The following is a 22,734-nucleotide window of genomic DNA, read 5'->3' on the forward strand; positions in this document are numbered from 1 at the left end:
GAAAATTATATTGATTATAGTTTTCTTAATTATATATTAGAATAAATATTAATACTATCAATTAATTTAAATTTGAATATATTATTATTATTAATTTGAATGTTCAAATTATAAAAATGTCATCATAATATATTTAATTATTATAATTATATATTTTTATGAAATAAAATAAAATAAAATAAAAATATTAGTGATATTTTAAAAGAAAAAAAATATTATCACATAACATCTCCTTACGCAACAAAATCTTCTTTTTATAATATAATAATAGATATAACATATATAATAAATAATATGTTATATATAAATAATTAATGAAATTATTTTTTATGCCAATTAGAATGGGTATATTTTTATTGTCCTCTCTACACAACTTATAATTTTAACAAAAAAATTTATTTGAATTCAATTAGATGATATATTATACATAAAATGTTATATTAATTTAAAATTAATTGATATCTCATCAAAATTGATTTTATATATATTTACAATATACTAAAAACATGATTAACTTGTTTAATTTTGATAATTTGGCATAAACAAGATAATATAAAATTATGATACAATTTAAAATATATAGTGATACCATATGCAGCAATTTATCTTTTAATTAATAATGGGTATATATATATATGCAGCAATGGTGGTACACTATTTGCATTGAGAATCATAGTGAGCTCACATTTTTTATTAAACACAAATTCTCTAATGGGGGAGGAAAAGCAGTGGTAAGGTGCGAACCCCTCGATTGCCAGATGAACTGATCTGGGAGATCTTGGTTAGGGTTACAGTGAAATCCCTTCTGGAATTCAAATGTGTATGCAAATCATGGAAAACCCTAATTTCTCATCCCCAATTCGTCAAGGAACACCTCCTTCGCACCTCCACCCACATGACCCACCAACGATTGATCTCTCCAAACTCTGATTACCCTTTCAAAATTGCATCTTTCTCTCTCCAGTCTCTGCTCCAAAACCCATCAACCCAAGCTGAACCCCATTTTATCCAGATGAGAGCCATGTTCCGCATTCTAGGTTCCTGCCATGGCTTAATCTGTGTGGAATATTTTCTTAAAGGCTATGTCCAATTGTGGAACCCCTCCATCGGAATCGCATCCAAAAAATTTACACCACATAGTGATGCTGGTTGCCGCTATATTACTTACCATGGTTTTGGCTATGATCATGTGAATGACAAGTACAAATTGTTCATATTCTTCGCATACTCTCAACCTGCTGTGACCATAATATATACCTTTGGTGTAAATGCAACAAATTGTTCTAAGGTGATTCAGAATTTCCCATGTGATGGCACTAAGGAAAATGGGATATTTGTGAGTGGCACTGGCACTCTTAATTGGGTAACTTATGATGTGCCTAGATGGTTTATTATTTCCCTTGATTTGGTGACTGAGACTTATGGTGAAGTGTTGCTTCCTCATGTGGGTTCTCTTGCTTGTCGTGCTCCTGAGCTATTTCTCCTCAGCAACTGCCTTTGTGTTAACATGTATAACGACCATACAGATGATTGGGGTTTATGGCAAATGAAGGAGTATGGTGTTCAAGATTCTTGGACTAAATTGATGTCCATCTCCATCTTTCAAGTGTTTTCCCCTTTGAGTTCTTGGACATGGCTTTACTACCGGCATGTACCATTGTGCATTTCAGAAAATGGTATGGTCCTAATTCAAGTACATGCTGATTCCCAATTAGTTTTGTTTTACTCAAATGCTGGTAGCTTGGACTATACTATTCTTAGTGGGGATCACCGTTGGTGCGATGTACAAACTTATCATGAAAGTTTGGTTTCACCCCAATTTTAAAATCACATTTTTGTTGCTTATTCTTCGTGGCTTTAGAAATAGGTTTATATATAAATAAATATATTATTGTCAGTTTGTTGTGTTTCTTATTCTTCATGACATTCGAAATGTTCTTCAATTCAATAAGAAAGTGATGTTAAAGTAGTGTCTGTTTTTATTTCTTCTTCGAATAATCATATTATTAGTACAAAATATTTAAATAATTTTTGTTAAAAAATATTTAGTAAAATATTTTTAAATTACATTTTTTTTATCCATAAAACTATAATTCAAGACCTTATTTAAGAAGATTAAGTCGTTTGTTACTTTTGTATTTTTTAATCAAAATTTTTTCTATTTTTTTATATCATTTTTGTTACCTTTATATAAATCTCAGGAGAGGTAAGTGTAATTTCTCCATCAATTTATGTTGAATTTTATATTATATTAGTATTTTAGTCTATGCAATACACATATTAAATATTTATTATATATTATAATAAATTATAAATATAGTATATAATATTTAAATATATAAATCATATTTAAAAATTTTATAAATAGATATTTTAAATATATAAATAATTAAGATTGTAGCATAATATTTTTTATGATTTTATTTTAAAAATATTAAATTTAATTTATAAATAATTATAATAAATAAATATCAAATTAGATAAGAAGTTAAAAAATTTATAAAAAAAATTTAAAATATTATTGTACAAGATATAAGTTTATATTATTTTAATATATATATATATATATATAATATTTAGTAAAATATTTCTAAATTACATTTTTTTTACCCATAAAATTATAATTCAAGACCTTATTTAAGAAGATTAAGTCCGGTGTTTGTTACTTTTGTATTTTTTAATCAAATTTTTTCTATTTTTTTATATCATTTTTGTTACCTTTATATAAATCTAAGGAGAGGTAAGTGTAATTTCTCCATCAATTTATGTTGAATTTTATATTATATTAGTATTTTAGTCTATGCAATACACATATTAAATATTTATTATATATTATAATAAATTATAAACATAGTATACAATATTTAAATATATAAATCATATTTAAAAATTTTATAAATAGATATTTTAAATATATAAATAATTAAGATTGTAGCATAATATTTTTTATGATTTTATTTTAAAAATATTAAATTTAATTTATAAATAATTATAATAAATAAATATCAAATTAGATAAGAAATTAAAAAATTTATAAAAAAATTTAAAATATTATCGTACAAGATATAAGTTTATATTATTTTAATATATATATATATATATATATATATATATATATATATATATATATATATATATATATATATATATTAACTAGGTCAACTCTGTCTCACAGGTTTTATAACTAGTAATTCAGGTGAATGTTGATTGGTAGGGTATTACAAACTGAATCAAAGTTGAAATTATTCTTGTGGTAAAAACTTCATATGAAACCACATTAAAATGAAGCAGTCTCTACCTAACATACACCGGTGACTAGTTAGATTTTGACCTTTTTCTATGACATGAGGAAAAATGGGAAAATATGTTATATGAATTTCTTGTCACCACCAAAAAAAAAAAAATCTGCTAAGATAATTTATTTGATTTCGAGAAAAATATGAGGGAATAGTGGAAAATTTTTATAATTTATTTATATCTAAATATCACCTCAATCGTCACCAAACTTTAAGTTTATTTTACCAAAAAAAGTTTTATGTTACCAGAAAATTTTTTAAGTTGTTTTATTGTCATATAATGCTTACTTCTACAAAGAATATTTCAAATTAAGTAATTCACATATGATTTGCAAAAGAAATCTGTAAAATAGATCGAATTAAAGTACATTGATTTTTTATCTCTCAAATTTAAAATTAATTTTTTTAGTCTATTTAATTTCAAAAAAAAAATTGTTTGAGTTCCTTAAAATTAAGACAATTATATGGTTTTTTTTTTTTTTTAAAAGACAAAAGAAGAAAATTCATAGTAGGTGACTGTCAATTGAAAGTTTCTAGTGTGAAAAGAAAGGAGTTAGAGAAATTACATCGAAAAAAAGGAGTTAGAGAAGTTATCAATAGTTAATAGAGGTTAATCAAATATACATGTGTCAAAATTTGGAGTGAACAATCTTAGTAATTTTCTCTTTAAATGCTCAAATCGAGACTTGAGTAAAGGGTCAGAAATAATTCAAATAATCTCTAAACACATTTCTGCTTACTTTCATGACTTTTAATTTTGAAGAGTACTTGTATATATTTTTGTACCATATTTTCTTTTCTTTTTGATATAATATATAATTCTTGTTTTATCTTTTTTTTTTCCTTTAGTTTAATTTAATATAGTTCTTATGATATATGATTTCTTTGATTAATTTCTTATGATATCTTTTATTCAATGTGATTCATGTTTTACAATAATTGTTAAGGAATATATAGAGATCATAATTTGATGAACATATTTAAGTTGAAATGCTAGTTTAAATATAAAGAATTCACTAAACAAAATCACCGAAAATAATATATTACAAGACAATCCTATTTATGAAAATAATTTTAAAAATTACCTTACAATCATGAAAAGGCAATAAAGTTGACAATTATAAAAGCAAAGTTGATAGTATTGTTGGAAAGGGTTTTCTGATAGCTTGTTCTCTCTACAAGTAGTGAATGGGTGTTACTTTGAGTTCTGATTAGTTGAAAAAACTTCTATTGTGCAATTTGTGCTTAATTTTTTTCTCTATAATATGTACAGAAAATAGTTTAACTTTTAGCTATTAGATTGCGTGATAATCTGTCAACGAACTCAGTTGTTCACATTCTTCTTTTTCCTCGGAATCTTAGTTGTTCTTGTCCTTTCTACAGCTTAAATTGTTCTATGAACTATTTTAATATATGAAATGACAAGAAAAATGTTTTTCAATTACATATGAAAATGAGTAGTTGACTGTTCTAATACATGTGTGCATTATTATAAAACTTGGATTTAGACTAACCAGTTCAACTCCATGAACATGCACCGTAAACTGGCCTGTTGAACAGGACAAAGTAGCATAATAGATCAGCTAAGCACGAGAATCAGTGCAATCTGGTGTGATTTTGCAGGTTTTGCAGTAATCGAGACCAATATGCATGTGCTATTAGAGAGGATAAAAATAAACCCTTCTCATTCTTCTATTTTTCTTTTTCTCAAGTCTAAATTCTGGATACACAAATGAACCTGAAGACTGTGTTCTATCCTCTGAACCCTATTGCACTTTGATGAGGCAGATCGTCCATCGTTGTCTGTTCTCACCAACTGTGCAGTTCATTCACACTGCTCCATGTTATGAAATCCGAGGTAAGAGTTGAGTACTTGAGTTGCTACTTACTTTCTATATGTGTGACTTGTCTTCTTTAAAAATGTTTATACAATAAAAACATATAAATAAAGCTAAATTAAACAATAATTTAATATATATTTGTTTTTAATAACGCGACCTTAAATATAACATTTTTGTGACAAAATGACTGCCAAAACTTAAATACAACATTAAAAAAAAAACTCGTCAAGAATTAACACATTTGCACACGAACTCTGCAAAATGCGTGCTTATGTACAACGTGAAAGCATTTTGGAAAAAAAAATAATTTCGATCATATAAAAATTCATTAGTTAAAATTAAATTGAAATTAAATCAATTTTAACCATCATTGTTATATTATTTTTGAAACATCATAATTATATATTAAAATGTGTTTATCATATTAAATACGCCCCCTGTATATGTATACATCCACGAATTCCACTCCAAAAATATTTAAACTTGTAAACTCTCAATACATTATTTGACCATAATATTAACTGTCTAAGAAAATTTTTAATACATTATTTTACCATAAAAAAACCTCTTGAACACGAATAAGAAAATTCGACAATGGTTACTAAATATGATAATAAGAAAATATATTTTTTTTTATACACGAATCAAACAAAAAAAAATTACAACCAATCACACATCTCGTTTAACCAACTAAATTAGATCTTTTTAATAAAAAATGTATTACTATAGCAACTATGTTTGGAACCAACTAAAATTCTGTTTATTTAACAGGGAAAAAAATTTTTACGTACATATGACATTTTTCATTAACTTTTATATAACAAAAATAAAATTTACTAATTTACACTGACCTGTTAATTTTCAATCAAAATCAATGCTAAAAAAACAATAAATAGTCAAATAGACGAATTCTAGAAGAAAAATAGCCAATATATACCTTCGTCTAAAATTTTACAAAAACATACTTCACTTTGCTCTGATGTAAGCTTCGATCGATGGTTTTCTTCCTAGAAAGTCTGATAACACTTCAAGCGGACCTTTCACACCTGACGGTGTCAATACCTGCAAATTTTTTTAATCAAATATGCGAATAAATACTACCAAATTTACGACTGCAATCTCTAAATTTTGCTTTAACAAACCAATAAATTGCTGCATGTCATCATTATTCATATATAGGATAAAAATAGATCTTATCATCTAACCTCTTTAAAAAAGATAAGTTTAGATTCTTAAAAAAAATTATTTAAATAAAAATAAATAAATTTAAACTTATAAAAAAGTTTGTTAAATATAACAGGTGAATTTATTTATTTATATAATATAATAAAAAAATTATTATACATATATTATTAAAAATATAAATAAATAAATTTATAAACCAAAAATAAATAAATAATATTTAAAATATTTTTTATATAATTATCTTTATTTTAGGCAAAAATATACTTTTCGTCCCTTATATTATTTATTAGTGTCAATTTAGTCTCACTTTAATTAATTAAATCAATTTAATCCCACATCTTTAAAATGTATATCAATGTTTGACCTTCCATTTCTTCCGCTTAAATACTTAACAAATATAACACGTGTTATGCCACGTGTCATGCTATCATATCACGTGACATGACATCATAACAAGTGATATGACATATGGTATGACACGTGGCATGATGACATAACATGTGACATGGTAGCATGACATATGTCATGTTATCATGCCACATGTCATGACACGTGTCAGATCTGTTAAGTATTTAAACGGATGAAACAGAAGGTCAAACATTAAAATATATTTTAAAGATGTGAGACTAAATTGATTCAATTAATTAAAGTGGAACTAAATTGACACTAATAATAATATAAAGGACGAAAAATGTATTTTTACCTTTATTTTATTATAGATTTATAAATTTACAATATATAAATGAATGTACATTAACATCCATGGCTAAACATAAATTATTCTTACGACAGGAAATGATTCATCTTTTTTTCTATATTTCATTTAAAATTTTAATTTTAATAATACTAAATAAACTATATTTTAAAAATAAATTTATTTACATAATGTAATAAAAAACTAGTATACATATATTAAAAATATAAATAAATAAATAAATTTATTAAAAAAATAAATTATCAATATTTAAAATATTTTTTATACAATTATTTTTTTTATTATAAGTTTATTAACCTTACGATCAATACATAACTATACATCAACATACATGATTATGTATAAATTGTACCTTCAACAGAAAATGTTTCATTTTTTCTCATATATTTCTTTTAAAATTTAAATTTTAATAATATTAAGTAAATTATATATTAAAAATAAATTTATTAACTTTTTAAAAATTAATTTTATTAGTCTAATTAACATTATTAATATAAATAGTAATAGATTAGTTCAAACTTTAAAAAAATCAAACCAGATCTATTAGAAAAATAATAAATAATAGGTCAAACTTAAACTTTAATTTAATAAAATAGATCCGATCTAAATGAAATTTAAGGCTGAATTTTCCACTCACACTTTTAAAGGGATATATATAGAAGGTTAATATATTTCTGGTCAAAACCAGAATGTCATGTCACCAGTTACCTTGCTCCTGAATTGCATGCCAGCATGCTGGTTTGAAACATCGTTGCAGAACTTTGAGGTGAATATATCGGCAGCAAAAACCTGAAACATGTTGAGCTTCAGTTTTAAATTTTCAATTTTAATGATCTTCGGGGGAAGACTTTCTCCAGAAACATAATCAGAAAAACGACAAAACTACAAATGGATGATTGGAAATTAAAAGTTGCCTTCAATGAAAAGCGATTATTATTAATTTTGATAAGAGTATCACATAAAGAAATACTGAGTTATTCAAACCTCGCTCCATATACGACTGTAGCATACTGCCTCATAACCAATGACAACAGAAGGAAAATATGACGCTGGATTGGTTCCTTCTAATATCGGCAAGCCTAACATCTCCTGGGAAATGAAATTTACATAGAACTTCCTTTCACTCCTTTCATCACCAAACATTGAACTTAAAATTAGAACTGATGTCAAGTCATTTACCATGTGATGAAGATGCTCGAATAATTCCTGCGTGTCTATGTTATCCGCAGAATGTATGATTTGGTCAAAAAGACCTGATAGCAAGTAAATCTTGAGTTAAATGATGAAAATTAATTAGAATCTTCAATCTTTGTCAACATCACGTCCCTATGCTACCCAAAAGAAATATTAGTAAGCTGATTCTTAAATAGCAATTAAAAAGTGATAAAAAATAACTAAATAGTGGATGTACTAATTTAAGTAGTGCATATTATAATTTCTTTCAATAGAAAATAATTATTTTAGTTACTCATCTAACCTGACTTTCACTTTTGCTCATACACAAGCACATCATGCAGACATTCATGTTTATTCGCATACAATATACGGCTATTGACTGAAGGTATGTTGGTTTAGATTTCGGTAGAATTGATTTTGAAAGAAATTATGCTTAAAAAATCAATTTATATTTAAGAAGTTTAAAAGAATCGATTCTTTTTGAATGATAAATTAATGCAACTTTAGAAGGATACATAAATATTTTTAAAAATATAAGGAGTTCCAGAAACAATCATTTTCGTTAACAAGAAAAGTTACAAATTTTCACTTCTCTCAAGATCAAATTTACTAGCTGACTAGCTGTCTAATTGATTTGGAGAATTCAAAATATTAACCAATATAAAATCACTTTTCACACCAAAAATGCAAATTTGCATCAACATTAACAGCCGTTAAATCAAATCCCAGACGATAAGAAATATTCCTATCCTGTTGAGGTCAAACCATTGAATATGACAATGCAACTACCATCTAAAAGAAACTCCCCATAGCAGAGTACTATAATCTAAATAAGCATCAAGTAATATAAGTAAAAGTATAAGACAATCTAGGAAATATGAGGGTCAAATGTAACAATGAAAATGTAAAACAGCATACAGCATAGAATCTCTTGCTTCAATTTGAGTGCGGAAAAAGAACTCCTCCATCTTTTAATTGATTTGCATATGTCATCCTTTATAGGTTTTGTAATATCCTGCGAAAGACAATTAATATATTAACTAGTTCAAAGAAGAATTAAGTAGACGTATCAGATAGAGTTGACCGCAAAAAAACAATGACTTCATATCAAGAAAAATCAAACAATTTAAGTTTCAGAAAATTATGACGGAAGAAATTGGTGAAACTCGCCTGATGAAATCCTGAAATCAACTTCAGAGAATAGCTTTCATAACACCTACAGTTTCCACAACTAGGAAGAGTGAATCTATGTTTAAGTTTTTGATAAGATGTTAATCTAAATTAAAATTAGAATAACATAGAATATGGATTAATTTGCTTACCAGTTTTCTAGCAGTTGAGCAGGTATTTCTACAAAGTCAGGATCAACACATAATCCAGAAATTCTAGAAAATGATGCACGGTTGCAAATTTGTTGAACCTGACAGTGATTTTAGAAAAACTTCAGAATAAAGATAAATCATGTCATGTGAAAAAAAAAAAAAACAATTGAAACATACATGGTTATGACACCTGAATGAAATGCTGGTCCATATACTCAAATTAAAGCTATTGCAATATGAATCTTATTAATCACTGATGAAGAGCGAAATCTAATCATAAAAATCTAGGTTGATAGTTAAAAACAAAACACCCAACTTCCTTAATCGAGAACATGAGCATAGCATTCAAGGACAAAAAATCCAATTACATGGCGGTATGTCCATTCTGTGTATTAGTGAAATAACAGACCAGAGAAGATAACCTTCAGGATTAACTTATCTGCAGAACCTTATCTAATCGAGGATACAAACACCAATAAGGGCTAGCTTGGATTAGTTTCTAGCTTATGGAAGTTTTTCAAATGTAAAACCTACTCTTAAGACTCTTCTAAGGCAAGAATGTTGAGTTTTGTTATGTATGCCCGCACGGTATCATTTGCCTCAATCCAACGAATCTTCGATTCCCTAAATTCTATTCTACCCTTATTCTCCCAAAGAAAGATAATTTTGATCTTTTCAAACCTATATTTTCAACCTAAACTCGCTTCTTGACTTGCAATTTTATGCAAATTTGCACAATTTTACCAAGTCTACTGAACTTAATCCATTAACGAGTTTGAAAGAGAGTTAATCTATCTACCCAGAATTGTCAACTCGTATGAGTCTGTAAGTTGAATTTTGAATTTCATAAAAATGATTATTAACAGTTTTAATTATCACAAATAAAGGGAAAAGTAAATGTAGAACTCAAGATATTACAAAAAAGGATCTCAGTTATACACAGCATTCATTTCATTCCCCTCTTCCCCAAACCCAAACAAGAAAATAGAAGAATAATGCAAATCATGATAGATAAAATATAATCTGATTAGGAAAGTATGCTTCATGGATGAAAAAGCAAACATACCACGTGACCAAACTCATGGAAAAGACTGACTACTTCAGAAAACCGCAATAATCCAGAACTACCATCAGCATCCTTCTGACACTGAGATATTAGCAATCCAACTGGTATCTACATAAACATTAAAAAGGGTCGTGATTTTTACCCATTCAATTGCCAAGATCCAAATTTTATCAATAAACAACCATGCATGAAGAACATTTTGGCGTCATAGTCACCATAAGGATTTAAAACAACGAAAATAGAGAGATACACCACCAGCGATGCACAAAATGTTGCCTCTCTAAAAATGCCCTATAAGGTCAAGAATAGAATTCCAAGGCCAGTTTTTTTCTCATGACAACAGTTCTCAATACGACCGGTCACAATGACTTGTTGTAAAATAACCTTTTCATTTGTTTTTGTTGAATCCTGGCCGTGTCCTTCCATGTTTGACAAGTATGCCATAGCAATGAAACACGTAAAAGGTTTTGGAAAGATCTAAAACTTTGTGGTAGTGTGATTTAGGGTTTAGGGTTTTGGAAAGATCTAAAACACGTAAGTAGAGAAACTTCCAAAGCGAAACCCAATTAAATAGGGAATGGTGCTTACAATCAGAAAACCCAAAAGAACAAAAAAACCTTATTTCAATAAACAAAACCTGTTGTGCCCCACTGATCGTTAATGCACTGTTCTGGAGAGCCAACACACAAGTATGACCATATTTTCCTTCCCTGTAAAAAAAAGGGAAAAAAAAATGAAAATATTTTCACCTTTCACTAGCAAACAAAAATTGATGAAGCACAAATAGATAAACATCTCAACCTTGAGAACAAATCAAGGTAGCAATAACCTAAGAGTTCACTAGAACCTAAGTCGAACACTGAAAAAACACGCACATCACAGTGCCAAACATCAGCTCCTGCAATTTCCTCAAACCTTAAGCCTGCATGGAAAATAAGATGAATAAGTATCGATATACAGTCTACAAAATGGAAATCAAAACACTTGAAAATTAAACAAAACAAAAAAGAAGGAAAATTTTTTTAATAAAATATTCCAGCCAGGAAGAATTAAGCATTCAAGCAATTAAATAAGTCAGATAATGTTTACTCCTGAACCACTTTACGACCATTGTTGTCCAGTTGAATGGTAAATTATTCCTAATCTGAATATTTTATTAACAACTCCTTCCCATTCCAGTTACTTTCCACGTTAACTGAATATCTGATGATCAAGGCAATAAAAGATCAGGACAAATAAAATTGTCAGACATAAAAATACAAAATTACCAAATAGATCTTGGATAATTTTGAAGATCCCTGACAGAACCACACTAATTGGCAAATATTGCTTGATATCTCCAAAGTCCAAATCGTAACCCTGTTCTTCAACCCGTTTTACGTAATACGGTAGGTCCTCAATTCCAAATGGAAACTCCCCTTCCTCTTTCTTCTGATTCACAATAAATTTGTAATGAGGGAAATATAAATTAAAGCAAACAGCACACACCAAAAAGTGCAAACCTTCAAATCTTTCAGGACATCAAGTTCTTTCACGGCCAAGTCAGTTAAACTTGTTGACATGTCCTTCAGGAACTCAAACACCTGGAAGGAATTCACAAATATACATATAAAAAAAATCCAGAACTGGATATCCGCACACAGTGTGAGAAAAAACTATAATTTCATTTTTTATTTTCCCACTATCACCCAACATGCAGAAGTTGTTACTTATTAGACTAGTCCAAGCTTAGAAAGTTATTAGTCTGATCGCCAGTCATCATAACCAAGCCCAAATAGACTACATTTAGAAAGAATTCCTCCTGAATCCCATGTGTGTCATTATCATATATAGATGGTTCACAATTAGTCATGACCATCTGACTGCATTGCAATTTTCAGGTATTAGCTTAAAAATATCGTTTTTAAAAAATCATTTTTATTGTATATATTTAATAATAACTACCGACTACCGATCCTTCCTACTCCAACATTATCCATTACAAACAAGCATGATCTAAACTTGCCCATGGTCCCAAATAACATGCATGACAATAACAACTATGTCAATGATTTTCTTATGATTTTGCACTTCAGCATAGTTTCATATGTAGAAACCTATTCATATAAGGAAATACCTAGTAGAAGAGAAAAGGTGAGTATAGAGAGAGGAAGTATAAACAAGAGTGTAATTAGAGAAGCTTGCTTGCATGATACAATGTCCGTTTTCACTTACCTTCTTGCCAAAGATGTTATCTACTACATGCAACTTAGAAAAAAATAGAGACTTGAATGAAATGTTATTTCCACTGATGATATAATCTAACTAACTTTCTTATGCTTCTGGTGGAAAATACATTATTGCATCTCTATGACAAGATTACAAACCTTTTTTGGTGTCTTTGCCATTCTAACACCAATGGCATACTCTGCATAGCATGAATAGCCAAGTAAACGAGCATACTTATGGCGCTGTTGCACCTGAATCATGCCAATGAAATATCAACACAAACTTTCGTTAGTATGATTATATCAACAAACATGTATTGAACAAACCCAAAATCATGAACCATACAAAGCAATATAAAAAGATGTCAAATAAACCTCATGAACATCACCTACAAAGTCCAAATATTTTAGATAAACATGAGTATGATGCAACACAGATATGGGAACACGATAATTTTTTTGAAATTTAGGATAAGATACATTTTGGATACGTTTAAAAAATTTATATAGGTGTAGAATATTGGTAAAGAAAGAGGCATTATTTCTTTCTCATTAATTCATAACCATGATCATCACAATTTACAAAAAAGATATTAGTGATTATAACAAAAAAATAGATTTTGCCATATCAAGTTAACTGTATTAATAAAAGCATCTTTGATAGAACTTAAAACAAATATTGGTTCTATACAATAGCCTATGACTCAAAAGCATTACTAAATTATTGTCTAATGCTAATTGTACCACTCTCTTCTCTATTACCATCATCTAGAAAAAACATAGTTTCAAAGTTTGGTTCATCAAGAGACAATGCTATCAACCCAAGAAGTTCAACACCATCATCAACTGGATGATGTATATCTCTAATGTTCCACAACCTAGTCTTTCCTTTTTTATATGCTTCATCTTTCGTAGACAAAAGTTTAAAGTTGAAATGCACATAAATCAAATCTTCTACCCCTTTTGGATCTTTTTTTTTTCTTTAAAGAATGAATAAAGTATGTACTTCAATTCCTTTCACAATGAGAAAATACATGGCTGTACAAAAAGCTTAAGACAAGTTTTTTGAATGCTTTTTGAATATGTATATAAAAGTATCCAAGGGGTATCAAAGAAAAAAAAGGTTAAAAAATAAATAAAAAAAGAGTAGATACTTTTTGGATACATTTCTAAAAGTATCTGAAGAGTATCAATATCTAACAAAAGTACGACACTGATACTTTTCCATTTTTTGGAGTATCCAGCCTTCATAGAACATCTCAAACTTTAATCTGAATAAATAACCTACAAGTAACATTTGTCATAATCTGACAGTCATACAAATTAACAACTGAACTATATCCATTCAAATCCAATAAATTCAACTGTCTTAATAATCATTATTCATTAGTAAGTTGTTTGAAATAGCAAAAATATAAAACTACAAATTTAGATAGGAACCATTCTCTTTCTACCAAACTCTTATTAGTAATTGTCAAATTGTCAAAAACTTATTATGAGGTCCAATTAGAAGTTAATTTCTCAATTTACCTCAACCAGAATAGAAATATTTGCTGGTAAATAAAGGGAGTCCTTACTCCTTAAAGAGTAATGCCATCAATGAAAATTACCAGGCTTTCTAAAATAGAAACATTGATTTCTCCGCACCGATTCCCATATGCCCCTGATACACTCCGCCTTGTAGTTCCAACCTACATGTGCTCAATATAGATTATAGACCTATTTAGTATAGTATACCTAAAAGAAAATATACACAAAGATCTACCAAAACGTACGACAAAAAATGACCTATATAAATATTGACTGTGGTCTAATGTAGCAACAATACTAGTGATATTTGTGCAGTGACGTTATGAGAAGAATGATATTTGTGCTTAAACTTGGGGAAATATTCAAGTGGTCTGATGTAGCGATATGTCCTATGTCAATAAACCTCTAGGCAGCTTAACAACTGTCCTTGTGTCAAATTAAGCAACACAATCAATTAATTAATTTTGCAACCAATACAAGAATTAAAAATGATAGTTCATTGTGAACTACTGATAAAAATTACAAATAAGTCATTGTGACAAAAAAAAAAAGAACACGGTAACTTTGTACAAAATGATTTAAACATAAAGGGAAGGACATCATCTTAGCTTCTTGGTCTTTGTCTTTTCCAAGTCAAACTCCCATGGAAAGTATTAGTCACATTGTCATTTCAGAATCACTAATTCTAAGCCTTTACAAAGACAAGAATACAATTTTATTGGAACGAATAAGACCGAAATTATGGTGTTGCCCCTCGCTATTGGTGTACAGAGGTGGCACAAGAACCTATTTAGTGCTTGTTTGGATTATCATTTAAAATGATGTAAACGGGAATTCTCTCATTCCAAAGCAGAAAAATGAGAAGTAACATTTTGTTACTTTCACGTTCAACGGCCGTTTTAGACTTTTTGACGATAAACCAAACACACTGTTAATCTCACTCCATAATGTAGCATTTTTAGCTAGTAAATATGCAACTATTAATTGATATTCATTGACCATACCTTGCAAAATTCAAGTACAGCTGCAACATGATGACTTCGCAGGAAAATTTTCAATTTTCCATTTTCTGATTTATCTAAACCCTGTAGAGAAGAAAATGTATTTAATCCAATATTATAAATACCAGACAATAAAAAAATTAATTTTAAAAAAGTGTTTAACAATTAAAGGCAATGCAAAAGCAGTAATGAGCCTCCATAAATGCACGAAGGCTTAAAAAGAGTTAAATCAGGTATTTGTATTATGCTTGTCTGGAGCAATTATGTAATTTTGTCTATAAGACGTGGAGAAAGAACTGGTGTATTGCATGAATTATGCCCTTAGATAGTCCAATCAGTTAAATGTCAAATTGAACTTATAATTTATGTTGCCTAGATTTTTTCTCAAATAATAGTTCCTTTCTATTTTTCTTTGTTTAGTCACGTGATTCATACTTCAGGGCAGGAGAGGGAGGGTATTCATCTTATTCAATGGATGTACAATAAGAAAAAAATTAGAAATATACAGTATGTTATTTGTTTAGAAGATCAAATTATTTTTCCTTTTTCCAGTGCGGGAAGGGGTGATTTGGAGGGAAACAAATTCTTTCAATGAAGAGGCAGCCATTCGAAGTCCGGTCCAAAAAAAAGTTTGACTCGGAAAGACATGTATTATGAAATTTATGTCCGAACAAATAGTAGAAGGCAAATGGCTTAGAGTAAAATAATACAAGCAATAAATTTGAAAATTCATAGTTTACAAGCAAGCATTTAATAGTTAGTAGTTGACTTGGGCCAAGATGCAAAAGAGAAAGAAAAAAATTAAGAAACATGACTACACTAGTTAAGTGGATTGATGGAAGGAAGAATACAGCAACAACCAAGTCTTTTCCCACTAGGTGAGATTGGCTACATGGATCAAGCAACAACACAATCTTCTGTGGTAAATCATATCTATAGACAAATTATCAACCTCTAACTCCTTTTTTTTTAATTGAAGAGAAGAATAATCATACTAAACCTTGAGAAAATCTGGAGGTAATCCAGCTAGCTCTGCCTCATTGAAGAGAAGAAACTTGCTATCATCATTGAGATTTTGGATATATTTAAAGCTTAATTCATCAATCTGAGCCCTTATACGCTGCAACTCTTCTCTTTTGCTTGCAGTGAGGTTCAATCCATTTCGCTCAAAGTCTCGCACCTGTCACTGATTAGGAAAGAATCAAATCTGGATTTCATACTTTTCATGGAAAAGTATATTAGAACATAGTGCAACCCTGCAATCACTTTATTGATGCCAATATGCCATTACTTTTCCAGACAAATCTCTCACCCAAAAAACAAATTAAAGCAAGACTACAATCAGGATAATTCCTTGGTTCTTACCAGAATTTGAACAAAGTGTTTGGCTTCAGCATTCATCCACTCCCCCCTAACTGCAAATGCTTTAATTACAAGATATACATCTTCACGTTTGCTGATCCACTTGCATGGAACAACACATTATTCAGTCACATAATTGATGAAATGAAGATGCAAGTGGTTAGTGGTCTGGAAAGACAAATTAACAATATCCATGAAACTATTTTTGGCAGGTATTGCAAACAAATCCATAATACCAGGCCATGCATACGGTTTAACAGTAGTGTGAGCTTATCCTCACTGTCCTCATTATTTGATTAAAGAAAATTTTGAAACCGGTGAGAGTAAGCAAGACTTCATTTCAAATCCATCCTATATTTTCCAAGTTGGTAGGGCATTTCTGCCTGATCAAAAGCACATGGCCAGCATTTCTAAGAAACCATAAATAGTATAAAAAAAATTATAAATCAGCCTTAGCGAACCTGCACGCATCAAGATGAGCATCTATTCTTTGCTCTGCTTCCGCGCTTGCTTTGCGTACATCCTCCCGAGTAGATACCAGCTTCGGAAACACACATGACTGGATCAGTGGGAATTGCTGCGCTTGCAATTCAGCCAGAGGCGATATAACATTTGCATATGTAACCTGCAGTTATTGTCAACACAAGACAATCATCTTAAGCAAACACTACCCAAGAAAAAAAGGAGGAAGACACGTAACAAATAATCAAGCACAAGCCACAGTAAATACAAACAGTGAAACAGCAATAACACGTAAAAACATGATTTAAAAAAAACGACGCAGTTTCACCTTGATCCAATTGTTGCGATGTTAGACAACTATCAAAATGCTTCAATATTTCAAAGACGAAATAACAAATGGCGACATTTCTTAACAAATTTTTGGATGTTTTCAAGTAATAATAGTTCAGTAAATAAACAAAAACAGTGAGATCAGTATTTTCAGTGCAGCGTGTAGATGCGAATCGATAGTACCTTGTCGAGAGGCACCGACGCAATAGAGTTATGAACCTTGTTTGAGTTGGCAATGATTTGGTCTGCTAACTTAAGAATCTCAGATGCAGATAGGTTAACGCGCACCTTAGAACCTGCAAGATCTACAAGTTTCGCATAGTGGCTTCAGTGAAACGATCTTAAATTCTAACACGTTATTCACTAAGCACGCATTTCAGGTCGATGAAAATTGAAGAGTTAAGACTTGAGAAGAAGGAGTACCTTTCTTCTTTGCATTTTTTTCCTTCCGGTACTTGAAAGCGGTGATGGCTAGGTTCGCCGTAATCGCAACTACCGCAGCGGCTCCGGTGAAGACGAGCACGCTTCCACGTTTCTTCACTTTGCCCATTTTCTCACACTTCCCTTCTTCGCTTTCCGTCATTTTCTCTGCTCTTTTTGTCTTTTTTCTTTCTCCCCTGACGAGCGCGAAGGGGAGTTTTGTTTTGGGCGGAAAATAAATGACGCAATTGAAATTTGACGTGAATTTCGGAATTCACGAAATATGAAAAAGACTTAATTCCAGTTTCGGCTACCTATCTTCTTTTATTACGCGAATTAATTTATTTATTTTTCCGTTTCGCAATTTTTTTATTCTTTTTTTAGGCAATTTTGGTTTTTTTTTTTTTAACTTTACATCTTCATCGTGGTATGATACTCTATTACACAGTCATGCTATGTTTATTAAATATTAAACCTCAAAATAATAAATAAATAAGAATTACCTGATTAAAATAATAAATTAGAAATTAAGGATCAAAATTTAGGGGGAAAAAAAGTAAGTTCATAAATAATGATAATTAAAGAATCAAAAGTATAATCAAATACGCTTTGACTTTGATTGACATATAGAGGAGAGTGAAGTTTGGGGAGGAGCCCTTGTTTTGGCCAGTTAGGTTATGTTTAGTTTTTTCAAAAATATGTCAACACATTTATAATTGGCACGAAATCAAGTTTTAGTTGAAAGTAATATCGCACTTGTTTCTATAAAATTCAGTTTGCAAAATAAAATTTATTTAAACTTAAATTTTAATGCAAACATGTACTTGGCTGAAAGTACAAAATCCTCTATAGTAGAATAATAAAATATATTTTTATTCATAAAAATTATAGTAGGGACAATTCTAAAATATGTGCATATTGTATTATCTCAACTCTCGTTGTTAAGCGGGTCCTAATAGTTCATAATAGTAAAATATTTAGTAAAATAATGATAATAGGAAGAGAAAAAAATAACATTCTTAAATTTTATCCCCTTATACAAATAAATACCTCTGATTTTAATTTTAAGATAAAATATAGTTTAGATCCCTCAAAATGCATATGGTTGAGACTTTAGTTTTTTTTTTGTGTTTTTTACGTTTTTTTGTGTTGTGTTGACACTTTAATTTATGAAAGTAAGACAATTGATATAATTTTCTTATTTAATAATTTCATCAAAATTATTGAGATTTTATATAATATTTTTTTATTATTTTTTACTTTCATATTTTTTTCCTCTCTCTTTTTCCTCTCTCTCATCTTCTCTTTCTTTTTTTTCTCTCTCTCATCCTATCTTATCTTCTTTTTTCTCTATCTTTTTTGCTCTCTTTTTATGTATTCTCTATCTCATATTAAATTTTTCTATTTTTCATCTTTCATTTTTTTTCCTCTCTTTCCTATTTTTTATCCTATACTTTTTTTATCTATCAATATTGATGTGTAATTTATTAATATTTTTTAAATTATTAAATAATTAAAAATATTTTAAAATTATTAAATATTGTATTTTTTATTTATTTAATAATTGTTTATTTTCAATAAAATTTGAATTAAAATATCATATTTTAACTATATATTAAAAATATATTTAGATAATTATTCTGATTAATAAATATCATAAATTTGAACATATTATTCAAATTCATTAGTATGAATGGAAAAATATAAATATATAAAGGGTTGTATGTAAATAAATATTACTTAAAAGGATATCAAATCAAAATCAATTATTTATTAAAAGATTGAAAATTTTATTGATTTTTTTATTCAAACCTTTGTCAATTATGTTATTTTATATTGATTGTATTATTTTTTGAAAACCTATATTGTCGTCAAAAATTTAATAAAATTCTTTCAAATCTTATAACATGTCTATAATAACGTATTTTGAATGAACTTTAAAAGTTATTAAATTCCTGCAAATTTTTTTAAAATTTATAAGACTTTTTTATGCTAAAAAGTTTTATAAAATCTCATCCAATATATTTTTCTAAGCCTTCAAATTTATAATATTTTTATTTTATTTTTATTACTTTTTAATAGTCTTTTAAGACTATTATATGCAAATAAAAAAATATAATAAAAAATTATAAAATTATTTTAGTGCTTTTTATTATATATTTTTAAAATTTATTCTATAATAAGTGTATATTAGCTTTTAAAGTAAAACAAGTTAAAATTAAGTGAAATATAAGGGTATAATTGATAAAATAGTAACGAATGTTGTCTTAAACTTTAAAAATAATAAGTAAATAAAAATAATTTTGTTCTTAAAAATCAATAGTTAAAAAAGGGAAGAAGTAACTAATAGTATTTGATGTTAAGGATGGCAATGGGGCCTATGAGACAGGTAGTAGGATATCCATACTCGTCTCGTTAGATGAGAATTTGTTTATCATTTGTCTCGTATCCGTGTAGGTATTCATTAAGCGAATATTCCTAAAATTTATAAATATATGTGAGTATTTATGGATATTTGTGAATTATTTTAAAATTTTTAAAAATATAAATAATTTTAAAACTTATATTTGATGTTAAGTATATTGAAATATTAAAGATAAATAATTAATATGAATTTTTTAACTTTTAATTAATGATAATTTTTTAATTACAAATTATATAAAAAAATGTAAGATAAAAGTATGAATATTTAAGTAATATTATCTAATAGATACCCATAGATATAGATATTACCATATCCATATTTATTATCCATAATATTCATTTAAATTACCAATTTAGTATTTTTGTCATCATATTGATGATAGATAAAAGGAAACAATATATTAAATGCTGCTTGAGGAAGTTAATTGTAATTTTAATTTTAATATGGGTGTTAAACCATGAGAGTATATGTCATAGCAGCAACCCAACGAGGGGTTTGACGATTAACTCTTTTGTTAGACGAAGAAGAATATGAAATAATGGCAATACCAACTTTTCACGTACATTTCTTTTATCTATCTACCTTCAACAGTTTACTAAAGTACTAAAATTGTTGGGTTGTTATATAAATCAAAATTGTTCTTATTCTTCTCGTCTTACAAAAACATGCATTTTTTTATGGTGTAAAACAAGCAATTATTACCCTACGGTGTATTTAATTTTTTTTCTTTTTTGAAATAATAATCTGGAATATCTTGGTGTAACATTTGTACGAACAAATTGTATAAATTAAAAGACGTATAGGATCCGATTTTAACACATTTAGGCCACAAATAAAATAAAGTAAAGAAAAAATTTATTTAATTTAACATGGTAGTTTCACACAAGGACAGGGTCGATTACATTATTATACGTTCTTAATTTCGAAGAGCCAGGAAGCTTCTTAAATAGTAAATATATACCATGACAATGTTGTCATCACTTGTTGTTTTTCTTGCGAAGTTCTTTCACCCATTTGAAGCTCAGCACAGTCTTCCCAAATTTGCTCTTGCTCGACCCATCTTTGCCCTTCTTCTTGTCTTTCTCTGATGCCGGTTCAGGGTCTGGGTTGTTGTCCCATTGATCGGCCCAGGACATGCCAGAATCCATGTTTTCGTTTTGTCTTATTTGGATCAGAGAAAATTTCACATTTGCATCTCTAGCAAATATTTTATACCTATCAATGTCTTGTAATTCTTGTAGAACGTGGATCCTTACCTTTCCAATGAATCAGGAGATATTTTTGGCAAAAAGTTAGTTAAGCTATATGGTCTCGTTTGGGACACACCATATCTAAATTAAACCTGGTTATTGTCCTTAAATTTTGGTACTTGTGTCTTGTGGATGGAGGAATTATTGCATATCTATCTATTTATCATGTAACACAACTCTATATAATTCTATTGCACTTTTCGTATTCTTTTCTTTGATCTTGACTAATAATATCGTATTGATCGGGTCTATTTGTAAACATAAGTTCAACAAAATATAGTTAGGTTATTATTATTTTTTTCCTTTATTTATCTTATGCAGGGTAACCTGACATTCTACGAATGTTGCTTTAAAGATAAAATGGCCGTAGAACTTGTAATTTTGATTTCCAACTCAAATGACAAACACGAAATTTCCTTCCTGTCTATATGAGAAATTGGAGAAATATAATAGGCAACCAGAGTAATAAGCATTTGAGATCATGTCAACAAATTAATAAGATAAAATGACAACTCTTAAAAGACTAACTTAAAATATCATATGAGAAGAGAAGTCAACGAAATGGAACCGATACGAGAAATAGTTGTTCGCTATCATTTCTATCAATTGTTTTGTATCAGTTATATATATACCAATATCGGAAACGTGCAGGTAAAACTATATTGATTATATACATACAGAGTAATAGAAAAATGAGGATATGGAAAAATATGAGAAGTAATATGAAAATGACCATGTTCAAGTAAGATGATCATATTGAAATACTTACAAAGATTTCTGAAAGATAGCAGATGTTTTTGAAAGTACAAGTTTATTAAGAGATTGATAGCTTGTTCTAGGGGTGTTCATGGATCGGTTTTTTCAAAAAACCGATCCAAACCGAACCGAACCGTTTTATAAAAGTGGATCGGTTAACCGATCCATTTTTTATAAAGTGGATCGGTTTGGTTTTTTTAAAATATGGATCCGTTTTTTTGAAATTGGATCGGTTCGGTGCGGTGCAGTTATCCACTTTTTTACTCATATATGGATCGGTTTTTTAGAAAACCAAACCGAACCGAACCAATCCACTTTGTAAAAATGGATCGGATAAATGAACCGGTTTTATAAAGTGGTTCGGTTCGGATTTTTTTCAAAATGGATCGG

General features: G+C 28.6%; 3 protein-coding genes across 5 annotated transcripts; 1 reads left to right on the plus strand and 2 right to left on the minus strand.

Moving 5' to 3' along the window:
• The first annotated feature begins 646 nt into the window (after positions 1–646).
• LOC109809305 (F-box/kelch-repeat protein At3g23880) lies at positions 647–1,969 on the plus strand. Its single transcript, XM_020372568.3, has one exon. The coding sequence runs from the start codon at positions 896–898 to the stop codon at positions 1,823–1,825; it is 930 nt and encodes a 309-aa protein (XP_020228157.3). The 5' UTR covers positions 647–895; the 3' UTR covers positions 1,826–1,969.
• A 2,778-nt stretch (positions 1,970–4,747) lies between these two features.
• Positions 4,748–18,181, minus strand: LOC109809646 (Zincin-like metalloproteases family protein). Of its 3 annotated transcripts, XM_083071441.1 has the most exons (21): positions 17,917–18,181; positions 17,677–17,798; positions 17,163–17,326; positions 16,705–16,795; positions 16,340–16,519; positions 15,343–15,423; positions 14,419–14,499; positions 12,968–13,060; positions 12,104–12,184; positions 11,870–12,032; positions 11,403–11,523; positions 11,239–11,311; positions 10,602–10,709; positions 9,536–9,633; positions 9,384–9,429; positions 9,132–9,228; positions 8,217–8,290; positions 8,022–8,126; positions 7,746–7,826; positions 6,075–6,199; positions 4,748–5,130 (listed from the first exon to the last, which is right to left on the minus strand). In XM_083071441.1, exons 1-20 carry the CDS (start codon positions 18,074–18,076, stop codon positions 6,104–6,106), a joined length of 2,115 nt encoding a protein of 704 aa, XP_082927567.1. In that variant the 5' UTR covers positions 18,077–18,181; the 3' UTR covers positions 4,748–5,130; positions 6,075–6,103. The 3 variants fall into 3 exon arrangements, with proteins under 3 accessions (XP_082927567.1, XP_020228604.2, XP_020228601.2); XM_020373015.3 differs by lacking the exon at positions 4,748–5,130 and having other exon boundaries at positions 5,918–6,199; positions 11,870–12,029; XM_020373012.3 differs by lacking the exon at positions 4,748–5,130 and having other exon boundaries at positions 5,918–6,199.
• A 2,990-nt stretch (positions 18,182–21,171) lies between these two features.
• Positions 21,172–21,559, minus strand: LOC109807539 (uncharacterized). Its single transcript, XM_020370081.3, has one exon. The coding sequence runs from the start codon at positions 21,484–21,486 to the stop codon at positions 21,316–21,318; it is 171 nt and encodes a 56-aa protein (XP_020225670.1). The 5' UTR covers positions 21,487–21,559; the 3' UTR covers positions 21,172–21,315.
• Positions 21,560–22,734: the final 1,175 nt, after the last annotated feature.

The sequence above is a fragment of the Cajanus cajan genome, chromosome 3, assembly GCF_000230855.2.
Source record: "Cajanus cajan strain Asha chromosome 3, NIPB_CcT2T_4, whole genome shotgun sequence".
NCBI classification, from domain to species: Eukaryota; Viridiplantae; Streptophyta; class Magnoliopsida; order Fabales; family Fabaceae; genus Cajanus; species Cajanus cajan.

Excerpts from the sequence above, each read along its gene's own strand:
- LOC109807539 (XM_020370081.3), bottom strand. The coding sequence starts at position 21,486 with ATGGATTCTGGCATGTCCTGGGCCGATCAATGGGACAACAACCCAGAC.
- LOC109809305 (XM_020372568.3), top strand. The coding sequence starts at position 896 with ATGACCCACCAACGATTGATCTCTCCAAACTCTGATTACCCTTTCAAA.
- LOC109809646 (XM_083071441.1), bottom strand. The coding sequence starts at position 18,076 with ATGACGGAAAGCGAAGAAGGGAAGTGTGAGAAAATGGGCAAAGTGAAG. Across the intron at positions 14,500-15,342 it reads CTGTACTTGAATTTTGCAAG|GTTGGAACTACAAGGCGGAG; the intron begins GTATGGTCAATG and ends GAGCACATGTAG. Across the intron at positions 8,127-8,216 it reads TCGAGCATCTTCATCACATG|GAGATGTTAGGCTTGCCGAT; the intron begins GTAAATGACTTG and ends TTCATTTCCCAG.